The sequence below is a fragment of the Schistocerca gregaria genome, chromosome 4 (assembly GCF_023897955.1).
Source record: "Schistocerca gregaria isolate iqSchGreg1 chromosome 4, iqSchGreg1.2, whole genome shotgun sequence".
Taxonomy (NCBI): domain Eukaryota; kingdom Metazoa; phylum Arthropoda; class Insecta; order Orthoptera; family Acrididae; genus Schistocerca; species Schistocerca gregaria.
In genome coordinates this window covers 726,783,025-726,799,249 of record NC_064923.1, presented here as the reverse complement: position 1 = coordinate 726,799,249, position 16,225 = coordinate 726,783,025, and the positions used below count along the sequence as shown (strand labels likewise).

The window sequence follows — 16,225 nt, the reverse complement described above, 5'->3', positions numbered from 1 at the left end:
GAATTTTTGCATTTGTTCTTTAATACCGGCAAGTTGCACACAGGGCACAAGTTGTAATCTACTGACACTAATTGGCATCTCATTAACATATCATTATTATTGTTAGTAATACTAGCTAAGACAAAAAACGCATTTCATCACCAATGAAATATTACATAACATATATTTCACGAAGAACTAAATGTGGAAAAAATAAAACAAAAATTTCACACGAACATGCACCAAAGACCCTTAAATGTAGCGGAACTGTATGTCTTAATCTATTACCACATGTGAATAATCGCAGGGATAGTCAGGGCAGCAATAAGTAATTAGCATATATTTATGTTGAAATTAGGGTGAGAAGTATTTCAGATCTGCAAGTCAACTAAAATAATATACTATTTCAGTAAAAACCACTGAAGATGTCATCAATGTCAAAGCGAAACGTGTCTGCAAATCCTATACTACGACTACATCAAGAAAAAAGTCTCGCAGCAACACTCTCCTTCGTCTTTCCTACTACTAGAGTCTGCCCTCAGTGTCACTGTCTCCCTCTTGTTCTCTCATACTACTACTATCTCATTCATTCCTTCCCATTGCTGATGTGCCTTCTCACCGTCACTATCTCTCTCTTCTAGTCACTGTCATAGCCTCTCCGTCTCGCTCATTACCACTGACTCTCACTCGCTTACACTTTCTCACTCTCTTTATTTCCCTCCCACTGGCACAGCTTCCTTCACTCTTTTTCTGATTCTATTCTGTCATTGTCAGCTATGTTCCACTGCCACTGTGTCAATCTCTTTCTCTCACACGCTCTATCGCTCTATCTATATCTCAGCAACTGTCTACTATCTTCCAGTGTTTACTGTTTTTCGGTCCCTTTCCCACTACCACTCTCTCCTTCTCTGTCAGCATAAATAGAGTTAATATGTTCACATGCCAGACTTTTAAGGCTAAATTTTTAATGGGGCAGAAGAAGGTAGAACGAGGCAGCGAATACTCCACTGTTCCGTCTGAGTCTTTTAATAAGGAGTATACTAGCACCTTTTGTGCTCCGACAGCAGCATTCTTCCACTAGTTCCACCTCTTCTCTTCTGCAGCATGGCGTGTCACTCGTATGAAAAGAACTTTCAGTGTCAGTAAAATTCAGATAGTTTATTTATGCGAAACTGAAATGACGCTTAACTAGTTTTACAAATCAGACCGTACTTTATGAGCACAACAATTTTTCATATGCTTCAGTGCAACAACATAGCGTTCCCAGAACGTTGTTGATAACAACGAAGACACTTTACACTGTGTTTCTCTGCGCTAGACTACGTTACAAAGGAGATGCTTTAAACCATATTTCTCCGTGCTACGTCAGTTTACAAACTACGTTTTCGCCTTACGCCAGATTTTATACGCGTATTTGAAGTGCAGAAGAAGGGTAACCTTGGACCACTGTACATAGTGAAAGGATAAAGGTGATAAGCAAATTTAGAAGATTGTTCGAGATCGGGATCTTAGGACTATGTCGTAAAAATTTCAGCTGTTTGTTGTACGTGGGCGTCTTGAAAACAGCGGTTCGGTTTGGTTCCCAAAAACCATGTTTGTGGATGTGGGAAGACAGAATTCTAGATAAATGGCTAGAGAATATATCTTTAAAATTTGGGAAATTTGTGTTAGTTCTTTAGATATAAGCTGATGTTGGCGAAAAAAAGGTGAAAAATCTTTCTTCTGGGTTTTCCCAGGAATTTCCGATGAAGTAAATGGTGCATCCATAAGATCCTTATGGCGCACCGTATGCCCCATCTAATGCAAACAGAGTCAACCGACTTACACCATTTTCCTAAGCTAGAGGAGGTGTGCAGTATTCAAACTTTGTCCCTGTACTGTAGGACAATTATAGTAAGACGATCATTATGGTGGGTAGAAGAATGGTCACTAGGCCAAAGGCAATCCAAAACACTTGTCCGTTCCTTCCTAACACCAAAAGGACCCGAAACATGAGCTCCAGAAAAATCCTATTTTTATTCGCGGCGCATTGGAACACATTGGCGGAGCATACTGTCGCATGCACACCAGTGTAAGTATTTACTTGTTTGAGAGAGTACTATTGTAATACGTTACTAGTTAGCATTAAATGGGTGTAGTTGCGGTTCTTCAGATTTGTTACCTACCTGAAAAACACCTTCATACTTTAAACATATTTATACGCTGTTTCACTTTCTTAATGTTTGAGTTTGGATCTAACTCAATGGCGACACTGACACTGTCTTCTGCTTTAATACGTTTCTTTTCTTTTTTTTATTAGGATTGGTACCTCTGTCTATTTTTGTCATACAGCGACTTCAAAACGGTTGTAACATATCAGAGAACGATGGTGATCTCATTACGCCACAGAAGCAATACTTTACGCTACGTTACGGTGTGAACGCTGTTTATATCAGATCAGCTCAACTTTTCAGCTCTCATTACCAGTTTTATTCACATTATCGACTATCGATGATGAAATTTGTTGCTTGCTCTTCTAAATTACACAAGTAACTACGTTAATAACAATAGTGGCGCTCTTGGTTCAATGAAATGTGCTGACTTTGGATTGAAAGCAGTGTCTAACGGTGATCCTGTATACAATTATCAGTAGCTCCACACGAGATGAGTATAAAATGTCGTACATAGACACATCCTTTTCTATCTATAGTCATACAGATACTGCGGGTATCAAATTACTTCCCATTACAGTTAGCTCACTGAAGGCTGGTAAACAGTTACTAACTGCAAAATCACCGTAAAATGACATTAATAGAAACTCAAGTTTCTCAAAATAATTCCCCTCGTATATCTATGTGAAGATCATGCGTGAGCTATAGCCAGAATGCGTTAACATAAGAGATATATTCAGAAAGTAAGGTGTTATTGGGCGCGAAATGGAAATCACTGTGAAAATCCGATGGAACTCTGCACAGACGTGTTGAGCACTGTCTTTAGTGTGCCTGTCGATTGCTGCGTCGCTCTTTTCAGTTCGAAGCGAAAAGTGATCACTTAGAAATGCTTAAAACAACGTTGTCTCCAGGCAAGTATGACGGTATGGTGAGTGATTTCACCTGAAGCTATGCAACCCAAAGAATGTGCATGTCATGCGTTTCTTTCTTCAAGACAATTTTCAGCTGCATTCTGCAAGGGCAATGAAGCCACTCCTGCAGCGTGTTGGATGGGAAGTGTTTGATCACCCACAATACAGCCCCATCTCTGCTCACATGAATCGCTGGCTACAAAGAAAATATTTTGTCACAAACAATGCAAGGCAAACCAGCGTAGAGAATCGCGGGGAAGCACAGGCAGCTGCTTCCTGTGACGAGGATACTGGAAAGAAGACAAATCAGATGCCATGTACTCAATGACGGATTACCTCACGGCTCTGTTCTTGCTCCAGTGTTACTAAACCTCCACACAGCTGACCTGCCGAATTTGACCTGCCGAAAATTTCAGTATGCAAATGACCTGGCAATTTCATATGAGAGTGAAGACATTTCTGAATGTGAAGAACACCTAACGAACAGCCTTACTAAACTTTAAGAGTATTTTGAGACATGGCAACTGAGACCAAATGTTTGTAAAACCGAGGTAAGCCTGTTCCACCTCTCTAATCGCCTTTCATCAGCAAAGATCAGTCCACAGTTCGGCCCTCTTGGCACAGTCAGTTACACCGAAAGCCCAAAATACCTGGGAGTCACTCTGGACAGAACTTTAACATACTAAAACACCTTTCCACCTTGCCAAGAAGATACAAACACGAGTGAAACTGACAGGCAGTACATGGGGAGCAACCACATCAGTCATCCGAGGAGCATCCCTTGCACTGGTATACTCTGGAGCATAATACTGTGCACCAGTTTGGCTCCGAAGCTCCCACGTAGTGAAAGTAGACGTCCAGCTGAACTCAGTTATGAGAGTAATTACTGGTACAGTCCGGTCTGCACCTACTTGCTGGCTACCAGTGCTTTCAAACATCTGTCCACCAGACCTCCGTCGAAAGGCTGCTCTTTACAACCTCTGTCAGCAAGTTTCTGAAAACAACTCGACCCCTCTTCGTGACGATTTGCTATCACTGCCCAGGAAACGCCTCAAATCTAGAAGACCAGCATATGAAATGGGAGTCCAAATGCTATCCACAGGATTCGACCAGGACGCAGAGTGGAAAAGTGAGTGGCAAGCTACAAGAACCCGAAACCACGAACTTGTAGACAATCCAACAGTTCCAGTTCCAAGCTTCCCCAACCAAGGTAGGTGTGGGGTGCAGTTAAACAGATATCGGACTGAAGAGGGGAGGTGCAAAGACAACATGCACCAGTGGGGCTTTTCGAGTGACAGTGTTTGTGACTGTGGTGACACCCAAACAATGAGCCACATTGTGAATGAATGTCGAATCAGACGCTTTCCTGGTGGCTTTGAGAAGCTCCATCAAGCATTCCACTAGGCACTTTGCTGAATGGAGTCCATCAACATCCGAGTGTAGTCTGAGCTATTTTAAAACTTGTGTACTGTATATAATTTCACATGTTCATTTTTATATACACTCCTGGAAATGTAAAAAAGAACACATTGACACCGGTGTGTCAGACCCACCATACTTGCTACGGACACTGCGAGAGGGCTGTACAAGCAATGATCAGACGCACGGCACAGCGGACACACCAGGAACCGCGACGTTGGCCGTCGAATGGCGCTAGCTGCGCAGCATTTGTGCACCGCCGCCGTCAGTGTCAGCCAGTTTGCCGTGGCATACGGAGCTCCATCGCAGTCTTTAACACTGGTAGCTTGCCGCGACAGCGTGGACGTGAACCGTATGTGCAGTTGACGGACTTTGAGCGAGGGCGTATAGTGGGCATGCGGGAGGCAGGGTGGACGTACCGCCGAATTGCTCAACACGTGGGGCGTGAGGTCTCCACAGTACATTGATGTTGTCGCCAGTGGTCGGCGGAAGGTGCACGTGCCCGTCGACCGGGGACCGGACCGCAGCGACGCACGGATGCACGCCAAGACCGTAGGATCCTACGCAGTGCCGTAGGGGACCGCACCGCCACTTCCCAGCAAATTAGGGACACTGTTGCTCCTGGGGTATCGGCGACGACCATTCACAACCGTCTCCATGAAGCTGGGCTACGGTCCCGCACACCGTTAGGCCGTCTTCCGCTCACGCCCCAACATCGTGCAGCCCGCCTCCAGTGGTGTCGCGACAGGCGTGAATGGAGGGACGAATGGAGACGTGTCGTCTTCAGCGATGAGAGTCGCTTTTGCCTTGGTGCCAATGATGGTCGTATGCGTGTTTGGCGCCGTGCAGGTGAGCGCCACAGTCAGGACTGCATACGACCGAGGCACACAGGGCCAACACCCGGCATCATGGTGTGGGGAGCGATCTCCTACACTGGTCGTACACCTCTGGTGATCGTCGAGGGGACACTGAATAGTGCACTGTACATCCAAACCGTCATCGAACCCATCGTTCTACCATTCCTAGACCGGCAAGGGAAGTTGGTGTTCCAACAGGACAATGCACGTCCGCATGTATCCCGTGCCACGCAACGTGTTCTAGAAGGTGGTAAGTCAACTACCCTGGCCAGCAAGATCTCCGGATCTGTCCCCCATTGAGCATGTTTGGGACTGGATGAATCGTCGTCTCACGCGGTCTGCACGTCCAGCACGAACGCTGGTCCAACTTAGGCGCCAGGTGGAAATGGCATGGCAAGCCGTTCCACAGGACTACATCCAGCATCTCTACGATCGTCTCCATGGGAGAATAGCAGCCTGCATTGCTGCGAAAGGTGGATATACACTGTACTAGTGCCGACATTGTGCATGCTCTGTTGCCTGTGTCTATGTGCCTGTGGTTCTGTCAGTGTGATCATGTGATGTATCAGACCCCAGGAATGTGTCAATAAAGTTTCCCCTTCCTGGGACAATGAATTCACGGTGTTCTTCTTTCAATTTCCAGGAGTGTATATTTCTTTGTTTTGCTAAATGTGTATTACTGTAATAGATGCATACGACAATAACAATAACTGGAAAGTATGTAAAATGCCACGACAAATGTATAAGTCGGAACGGCGACTATTCAGAGAGATAGCTGGAAGGTATGGCTAGCTGTTGCGAATATATATTTTTTGATTTTCACTGTGTTTTTCATTACGCGATCTGGCCTTACTTTCCGAACAGCTCTCGTACCCTTAAATACAGCTGTAAAAAATTTAAGTAAACTAATACGTCGTCGCAAAAGCAGCAAATTAGTTTTGTTCAGTTTTCATCCCTAGTCAAGAATCACTCGTTGCACTTACTCACACATAAGTGCTGTCAGTATGGCGGTACTGATGAAAGTAAAGCACAGTTGTAAAAACAATGAGAACTAAATGTAAGAATTTCATTAACTAATTAGATATGTCTTTTCGGAATTTGATTTAAGTCTCTCTCCGACTGAAGTGTCATTTATATTACGGTGATGCCGTACTTAAAGGGAGAAAAATGAGGATTTGATGTGTACTTGACAATGACAGGCTTAAATATAATAGCTATGGAAGATGACACCAGCTGGTTTCTTTTTAAAAGAAAGATCACAGCATTTGCCTTAAATTATTTGCGGAAATACGAATGCGTCGCCTTACGTGGAACTTAATCTCTTTAATTTTGGAAGTGTTAACCTGTATGTCACTCCACTCTTATCTAAATTTATCTTTAACATAACAACATTCAAACAGGAGCCACAACACTAACTCCATTTTCCCTTGAAATGATGGCAGTTTTTGAGGAAGAAGCATTCGTCGATTCTTTTCGTTACAGTGTTGTTACATTACTTACGTTTATATGCGCTTCAGTTCTCCCGACATTGTCAAAGAAATAAAGCGTCAATTAAATATGACAAGAAGAAAAGCAAACAGTGAGTATTGCTGACACGTGACGGGCAAGCACGAGTTTTGGGTTGTAACATACCTGTACGTGATGACGGAAGCCACGGCTAGGATTATCACTGCTGAGCTTAGGATGATGCTAAGTAGAGCGTAGTCCGGCAGGGCTGAAACACAAAAACCAAACGGCTCAGATGCGTTTCAGAGCGAAGTCTGCTTTCACATTACTGGGTAGAATAAAACATGCAGTACAACACTCTGAAAGTCGCCTTGGAATCCTGAAAAACACAATTATGTCCTCAGCTCCCTACTACATTCCAGTAACGGCTTGTAACGACATGTGCATTTGTATTCAGTAAGCCACTGTATAGTCTGTGGCAGAGGTCACATACTATACCAGAACAATTTTCACCTCTTCCTATTCCATTCACTGATGATATGTGGGAGGGAACGGCATCGGCAGCACTCTGTGACTGAGTTTTCATTAATTTTAGCGTCTTAGACGTTTAGAGAGATGTGCCGTAGCGAGCCAGAACTTTACGGTAAGGTAAAATAAAAAGGTTTCGCCGTCTGGGCGTAGACGGGACATCGGGCTATAAAGTGACTTTTATCTTAATAATATGAAAATTTATATATGTGTTTGGAGAGAGAGAGAGAGAGAGAGAGAGATTGATTTTTTTAATGAGATTTTTACGAATTTGGTACCTGAATTTTGGTTGCTGCCTACTTGATTGATCAGCTTCTGCACCAGTTGGTGACGTATTATAATTTGGAGGAAGTTATTGTTCTGTAAGGTTTAAAATAGGACTCTGTTAGTTACTTGGCCGTATTGCGGATAGCTTTCAACCCAAGTTTTCTTAGCTTTTAATACCGAAGGGACCACTGTTGCAAGTAAATAAGATCAAACAGCAATCTGCTTTTCGTGAGAAAAGGTGATTGCTTGGCACACAAACTTCCTTCTCACTACACGTCCTGCTACAACAAAATTGGTCAGTGGAGTTCAGCACCATACTATATTACAAGAACATAACCCAATTACTGTAACTAAGAAATTATGAGAGATTGTTACTTATTGAATGAAAACTATATAGAATGTATTTCTTTTCCTGTATTTTAGCGAACTTTGTACACTTACAATTCTGTTGATTGATTGACGGCGACGAGAATGGAGTTCACCTCCTTTTCCAAAAACAAGATACTTCACTCTTCACTTCCAAAAAATTTGTATACTTAAATGTTTGGCAACTCAGACACATACATTACTCGATTTTATCACTAAAATATCAGTTTTCATTAAATGTAACAATACGTTCTGAGCGACGGCCTCATAACATGTCCTCTTTCCACAAGATACAGATTAAGAGTCCCCTTTTTTTTAATAACTCAGTTGTCTTTTTTTTAGAGTCCATACTCAAAGATTCACAACTACTATCATTGCGGGGACTGCGCGCTAAAGAGTTCCTTTCCTCGCTGTCCATCTGCGCTTCACTTCACTTCAAGAACTTTTTCAATTACATTTACAATATGTGCATACATTACCATGTCACCCCCTGCCAGGGGCGTCACTGGATGCTGCATGGAAGGACATGTGTGCAGCGCAACGCACTACCGGCTGTCGAGTTTGTTGACCTTTGAGCGCTACTAACAGTCCGAGTGACTTCTCAGAGGCTGTGGGCACCCTGGATGAGTCCTTCCACTAAAGAAAAACTCCTGACAGTACCAGGAATCGAACTTGGGTCCTCCGTATGACAGACAGCGGTGCTGACCACTCAGATACCGAAGAAAGCAAAACATTATAACCGCCTGCTTAATGGTGTGTTGGCCCACCTTGGCAACGCAGTTTAGCAGGGATTCTGCTTGGCATAGATTAGGCAAATCCTTGGCAGGATTTCAGGTGTATCCGGCACAAGGATCAGCGTTTCCAGTAAACTTTGTGGCGGTGATTTGTGGTGTGGATCTGGGACCCAACAGCATCCCCTATATATTCCATAGGACTCGGGTCGGGCGCATTTGTCGGGCAAGAAAATAACGTGAGTTAACTGTCATGTTCCACTAACCACTGCAACACCATTATGGTCTCGTGACACCGACTGTTATATAGCTGGTGAATGTCATCGCTCTCGAGGAAGACATCAAGCACGGTGGGATGCAAGAGGTCCGTGATAATGTTCATATGGTCCGCAGCTCTCATAATGCCTTCAGTAACTAGCACATGTCGATTGATAGCCCAGGTGAATGTCGTCAGTATTATAATGCTGTCCCTCACAGGACAGCGTCCTTAGCGCGGAACGTGTTTCGAGTAGATGTTGTAAGTAGGCTGTTTAGGTTTTTTTATTGGTAACGCCGCCGCCACGTAGCGCTCTGTATGAAAATCACTGGCTGTGCCGTGTGCAGTCTGTGGCTGGTTTGCATTGTTGTCTGCCATTGTAGTGTTGGGCAGCGGCAGCTGGATGTGAACAGTCCGTAGCGTTGCGCAGTTGGAGGTCAGCCGCCAGCAGTGGTGGATGTGGGGAGAGAGATGGCGGAGTTTTGAAACTTGTAAGACTGGATGTCATGAACTGCTATATATATATTATGAATATTAAGGTAAAAACATTGTTTGTTCTCTATCAAAATCTTTCATTTGCTAACTTTGTCTATCAGTAGTTAGGGCCTTCCGTAGTTTGAATCTTTTATTTAGCTGGCTGTAGTGGTGCTCGCTGTATTGCAGTAGTTCGAGTAACGAAGATTTTTGTGAGGTACGTGATATGTGAAACGTATAGGTTAATGTTAGTCAGGGCCATTCTTTTGTAGGGATTTTTGAAAGTCAGATTGCGTTGCGCTAAAAATATTGTGTGTCAGTTTAAGCACAGTCTTGTATAATTTTTCTAAGGGGACGTTTCATGTGTCACTTACCTCACAAAAATCTTCGTTACTCGAACTACTGCAATACAGCAAGCACCACTACTGCCAGGTAAATAAAAGATTCAAACTACGGAAGGCACTAACTACTGATAGGCATAGTTAGCAAACGAAAGATTCTGATAGAGAACAAACAATGTATTTACCTTAATATTCATAATATATATATCAGTTCATGACACCAATTCTTACAAATTTCAAAACTCCGCCATCTCTCTCCCCACGTCCACCACTGCTGGCGGCTCACCTCCAACTGCGCAACGCTACGCGCTGTTAGCATCCAGCTGCCGCTGCCCAACACTACAATGGCAGACAACAATGCAAACCAGCCACAGACTGCACACGGCACAGCCAGTGATTTTTATACAGAGCGCTACGTGGCGGCGGCGTTACCAATAAAAAAACCTAAACAGCCTACTTACAATGTTCGCCTAGATGACGGCGTATCCGTGTACGAGCATCGAACCTAGTGTAACGAGAAACGTGATTCATTCGAACAGGTGACACGTTTCCTTTGACGCATGGTCCAGTCTCGATGATCCTGAACCCACTGCTATCGTAACTGACGATGGCGTGTGGTCAACGTGGGGAAGACGTCTGCTGCGGTACCCTATGTTCAACACTTAAGTGTGAACTGTGTGCTGTGAAGATGCTCTGCGTTATACAGAATTGCACTCTGTCATTAGAAGTGCCACGCATCGCCACCTACCCTGCTTTACAGAGAGAGCAAGGACTTTGCAGGACCCCCCCCCCCTCCTTACTCTTACTAACCCTCCATAAATGTCCCAGTTTTGCCGGTGAGTCTAGATGGAGCTATAAGGGGTGTACAGTATAACTGGCCACTCTTTCCCGCCCGAGTTTTGCGGTAGTTACGCCAGTCCGTCCTTGAACTGCATTAGTGACCAGCCACGTAGGAATTCTTCCTACCTGGTATGTGGAGATGCTCTCGTAGTTTTATGTCCCCTTGCAGATGCGTATCAGCGCCGCCTGATTCTGAAAGTGCGATGCTACTGTCCATGTTACGCAATGAAAAAAAAAAAATGGTTCAAATGGCTCTGAGCACTATGGGACTTAACATCTGTAGTCATCAGTCCCCTAGAACTTAGAGCTACTCAAACCTCTCTAACCTACGGACATCACACACATCCACGCCCGAGGCAGGATTCGAACCTGCGACCGTAGCAGTCACGCGATTCCGGACTGAGCGCCTTAACCGCGAGACCACCGCGGCCGGCTACGTAATGAAGCGGGAAGAAGTTTCTTGTGCTAGAAATTTTTACACGGGATACTATTACGGTGCGTTTATTTTAGAAAAATCGTAAAATAAACTTGTTCACTCTGATTATAAGCTAAATAATAACGGTACAATAGTATGGTCTACCGCATGACTAGATCAAAAGGCATCCTATCGAGGACTGTCGATTATGGCGAACAGTCTGCAACTTGAACATATATTCGGTGTAGTCGTATAAGATCGTACATGTTCGATTAAGTCACAGTTATTCATTTAGTTATCATTATCAATGTTTCCAGGCATTGTAAAATTACTTGTGGTGTGCGTACTGTAAGACCTTCGGTACACAGACCATCAGATTATTTGACTTGTCGCTCTAACGAAGTAGGTGAGTGTCAGCAATATGTCTCGTGGTCTTATCGTGGCGTATTTATCTTCTGCCATTAGGTCAGACGATAGAAATGCCACTTGCACGCTTAGAGTAGCAGAGTGACGGTGACGAATTTTAAACAGAACTTGATTAATTTTCACAAACATTTATTAAAATAATAACAAGCATAGACATTACCTAACTTGATTCTGGATTCTGTTTACAATTGACAATCTGAAGTTCCTTTGGTCTTGGTACGTTACTCTTATTCTCACACATATCACTGATACTTGACAAAGTGTCTATACATTTCTCTTCATGGCTATGTACAGGAATATGATAATCTTATTAGGCGCAGACTGCAACTTGACTATAGACTGGTACAGACAAATTTAGATCTAGTACAGACTGGTGCAGACAAATGCAGACTGGAACATACTGGTGCAGACAACTGCAGACTGACTAATCATAGGTCTGTACACTCATTATAATACCTCGCACGTTCATGTATCACTGCGTGAGTGTGATTCGCGAGGATTAAAGGAACTTCGTTAGCAGCCATCTCATTGGCTGCGTTACATATAAATACGCGGATCGGCGGAAGCAGAATTTGGTCCGTCACTAAGGCAGCGCCATCTCGTAGTGCGGAGGTGGACGAGCGCTCCGCCTGCGCTGTTGTGCTTAGCGGGACACGCTCTAGTGGGAAAGTTGTCTACGCGCTGACTACGCGGAACGATGTACACAACATTACTGAAAGATACTAATTGTGACCCATAGACTCCTCTTAACACCGGAGTGGCAACTTCTGTTAGCAACATTTATTAATTACAATTACTTGATTCGCACAATAAAAAGTTCTACTTTCCCTGCTTATCTCACGAGAGATTTCTGCAATGGCACTTCATCCCACTGTCTCTCAAAGCGCCACATGGCTAACAGTCTATGCTAGCCAACGTGGGAACATACCGCTCGCTCCTTACCCTGTATGTGCTGGAGCACTGATACATTTACTTCACATATGTGAACTAGTAAAGCTGGAAATAAAGTAGAATGCGCTCTGCAGATAAGGGGCACCTTACAAGCTCCACGTTCTGTGATAAGGCTGGACGTCCAAGATCTAGTTGCTTGCCGCTGGTTTCACCATTCTTCATCCAGTTTCTACAGTGGATCATGGCAGTAGTGCGCGAAAAGCCGACCAGCTCCTCCTTTGACGAGTCGATCGTTCCCAGACACCGAGCCACAACAACAGCCCCTGTCAAACTTCCTGGCACATTAAAACTGTGTGACGGACGGGGAATCCGACATGGGACCTTTGCCTGCTGCAGGCGAGTGTTACACCGACTGAGCTATACGAGCATGACTCACGACCTGCCCTCACAGATTTACCTCTGTCAGTAACTCATTTACTTCCTTCCAAAGCACTAGGCAGATTTCCCGGTATCTTGGGGCCGTTTGAAACGTTCTTCATGATAACTGGCACTATCTGCATCACTTAGAACGTATATGAGAGCTGTTGCTTACAGACTTGTCTTCACAGCCAGTTCGTCGCACAGGCCAACATGGTGCTGAGATTCCTGGCGTCCATTCTATTCACAGATGGGGCTATATTTACCAAGGATGGTATCGTCAACCTACAGAAGAACCACATGGGCTGTATGGTTCTCATAGTTTGATGCTAGCGAACCTTTATATCCAGTTCAGCCTCAGTGTGTGAGCCGGGTTTACTGGCGATCACCTCTTGGGGCGCCGTCCTGCCGCAACGCCCCAAAGGGAGGCGTATCTGCCCTTCCTGCGGGTGAATTGCCTCCCCTGCCTTTGGTTGTACGAAGGGTCATGTGGCTACTACTTGATTGATGTAGCATATCACTGCCCTCTAGAAACACTAGCACAGGCACAAGATTCCCACTTGCCTGGTGTGTTCTTATGGGTGCTTTCAATCACTGCAATGTACACTGTCAAAGATCTTTTACCTGCAAATGGGTTTACATTCCACGCAACACATTCTCGGGCCATGTCCACATGAGTGTTTAATCTCTGTTCTTTCATTCCGCTGCCTGTTTTGCTTCTCGCTAACTCGCTGTTGGGGTGTTCATTGAGCGCTTGTTTCGTTTATGAAGCTTCAATCTTTCCTGTTATTTTTTAGTTTTTCCTGTAGTTTTGAAGTTTTTCTGTAGTTTTGAAGTTTTTTCCTGTCATCAAGTTTTTCCTGTCATCAAATTTATTCCTGTTGTATTTTCCAGTTCTTTCCTGTTACATTTTACAGTTTGTATTTTCCAGTTTTTCCCGTTGTCTCCAATTTTTACATTTTCTACGTGTATCCAGTATTTCACTGATCTCTTCCTGCATTTTGTCCTCATTAGGAAAATAACCCTGTGTATTTTGTACACCACGGCAAGTGTGTCACAGCGCCAGTAGGAGGCATACGGTCCAGTGATGTGCAGTGGTCACAATATTTTGGCTCATCATTATATGCTGGGGGAAGTAATACTTTTCCGAAATCTTTCAGGAAAGTGGTGTTCGTTCAATTTTGTGACTAACATTATATGCATTCGAAGCTGCAGTTATTGACAACCATCGGCGGCAAATGGAATGACAACAATGAAAATTTGTGCCAGACCGGGACTCTAACCCGGATTTCCCGCTTATCGTTACTGGTGTTCTCAACATTTTCAGTTTTTTTTATCTCATCTTGTTTGTTGTTGTTCGTTGCATTTGTTCATGGCGGACGTCCAATGACGCCCATTCAAATTCAGCGTTGATCCATCCACTCGGTTTTTTTTCATGAAAGAGGGCAGCTAACGCTCTGACTGTTTACTGATTCATGGAAAGCTGCTTTCATTGAGGTTGATTTGGAAGAGGTCATCGGTCCCATCGGATTATTGAGGGGAAGGAGAAGGAAGTCGGCCGTGCCCTTTCAGAGTAACCATGCCGGTAACTGCCTGAAGCGATTTAGGGAAATCACGGAAAACCCAAATGAGGACAACCGGAGCGGGTTTGAACCGTCGTCCTCCCGAATGCGAGTCCAACGTGCTGCTGGAGGAAGTCATGAGTTCCCGAAACCTTTCAGGAAAGCGAAGGTCATGGAATTGTGTGAATAACATGAAATATATAAGAAGCTGCAAATATTACATCCATTAGCTGCATAGTGGAATGACGACAGTGAGAATTTTTCCCGGGCTGTGATTCGAACCAGAATGTCGCGTTACCATTACGCTATGCAAGCACGCTCCACGCCCAGACTAAAACTGATATGTGTTGTGAACCATCGTATTTTGTGAATAAGGCTCTCCACGATATGCAACGTCACTCTTGTAACGCATCGAGCGGCAGTTCATTGAACTTTTCTGTGATACACTGACGCTGGTGAAAGAAAAAGAAAACATTTATGAACAGTGCAGCTCCTCCTCGAGTCCATTCTGCCTCTGACCTTAATTGGACGTGTTACGGGTTGCAGACCCACTAACAGTACTCAAGAATTTATCGAACTGTTATTTTGTAATTCACTTCGTTGCTTAGGCCTCTTCAAATAAATCCGAGCCTTACGCAAGAGTACGTTCATGAATTCGCTCGCTCTTAGACCACTCGATTATTGCGAAGCGGTGCTCCAGGCATATTTCAGAAACATTGCTATAAAAGTGCTTTCAAGTGATTACTTCTTATTGTAAACAATCACAGCAACATTTTTAGACACTGAATAAATTACCTCGCGAGTATGGTTTGGAAAAAAAATGATAATTTTATAAATTGATTGTATTAGCAGACCAGCAAAAAATTGCTGTTAGTGTAAAATTTGCAGTACATAACCATAGAAGAGGCTATAACGTGCATTAACACAGAGAAGTGCATTTTTATTAACAACTAAAATATTACTGAACTTAGCTGAATAAGACCTAGAGTTATGAAAAATACAGTGTAATTACTATGGATGAAACGTTAACTTCATTCACAGACTTTTGACCGAATGTTTACCGCCGTAAAGCAGTAAGAGCAATTCACTCATATATATGTTGCATTGTACTGTATGTTAACCGGGGGCCCAGAAACGACGGAGAGGCTCCGTCCCCGCCGCAGCCGCAGTCGTGTGCAACACCACGACGACTACCGCAGTCCACTTCACCCCTCCGTCTCCCCACACCGAGCCACTCTTTGAAGATTATCCTAGGTAACGTTTCAAACCAGACGAGTGTAGCCCCGATGTTTATGTTTACGTGGTAGAGTAATGGTGGTGTACGCGTACGTGGAGAATTTGTTAGCGCAGCAATCGTCGAGACAGTATAGCTGAGGCGGAATAATGAGAACCAGCCCGCATTCGCCGATGCAAATGGAAAACCGCCTAAAAACCATCCACAGACTGGCCAGCTCAGCAGACCTCGACACAAATCTTTCAGGCGGATTCGTGCCGGGCCAGACGCTCCTTCCAAAACCGGAAAGCCATGCGTTACATCGCGTGGCTAACAGGACGGGCCATATATATACACTCCTGGAAATTGAAATAAGCACACCGTGAATTCATTGTCCCAGCAAGGGGAAACTTTATTGACACATTCCTGGGGTCAGATACATCACATGATCACACTGACAGAACCACAGGCACATAGACACAGGAAACAGAGCATGCACAATGTCGGCACTAGTACAGTGTATATCCACCTTTCGCAGCAATGCACGCTGCTATTCTCGCATGGAGACGATCGTAGAGATGCTGGATGTAGTCCTGTGGAACGGCTTTCCATGCCATTTCCACCTGGCGCCTCAGTTGGACCATCGTTCGTGCTGGACTTGCAGACCGCGTGAGACGACGCTTCATCCAGTCCCAAACATGCTCAATGGGGGACAGATCGGGAGATCTTGCTGGCC

General features: G+C 44.3%; 1 protein-coding gene across 1 annotated transcript in view; it reads right to left on the bottom strand.

The window, feature by feature from the left end:
* The window catches only part of LOC126267585 (atrial natriuretic peptide receptor 1-like), a 323,447-nt gene that overhangs the window by 223,542 nt on the left and 83,680 nt on the right, over positions 1-16,225 (bottom strand). Inside the window, exon 4 of the mRNA XM_049972878.1 lies at positions 6,949-7,030. Coding sequence (XP_049828835.1) covers positions 6,949-7,030 — 82 coding nt within the window. The remainder of the gene's footprint in view (positions 1-6,948; positions 7,031-16,225) is intronic.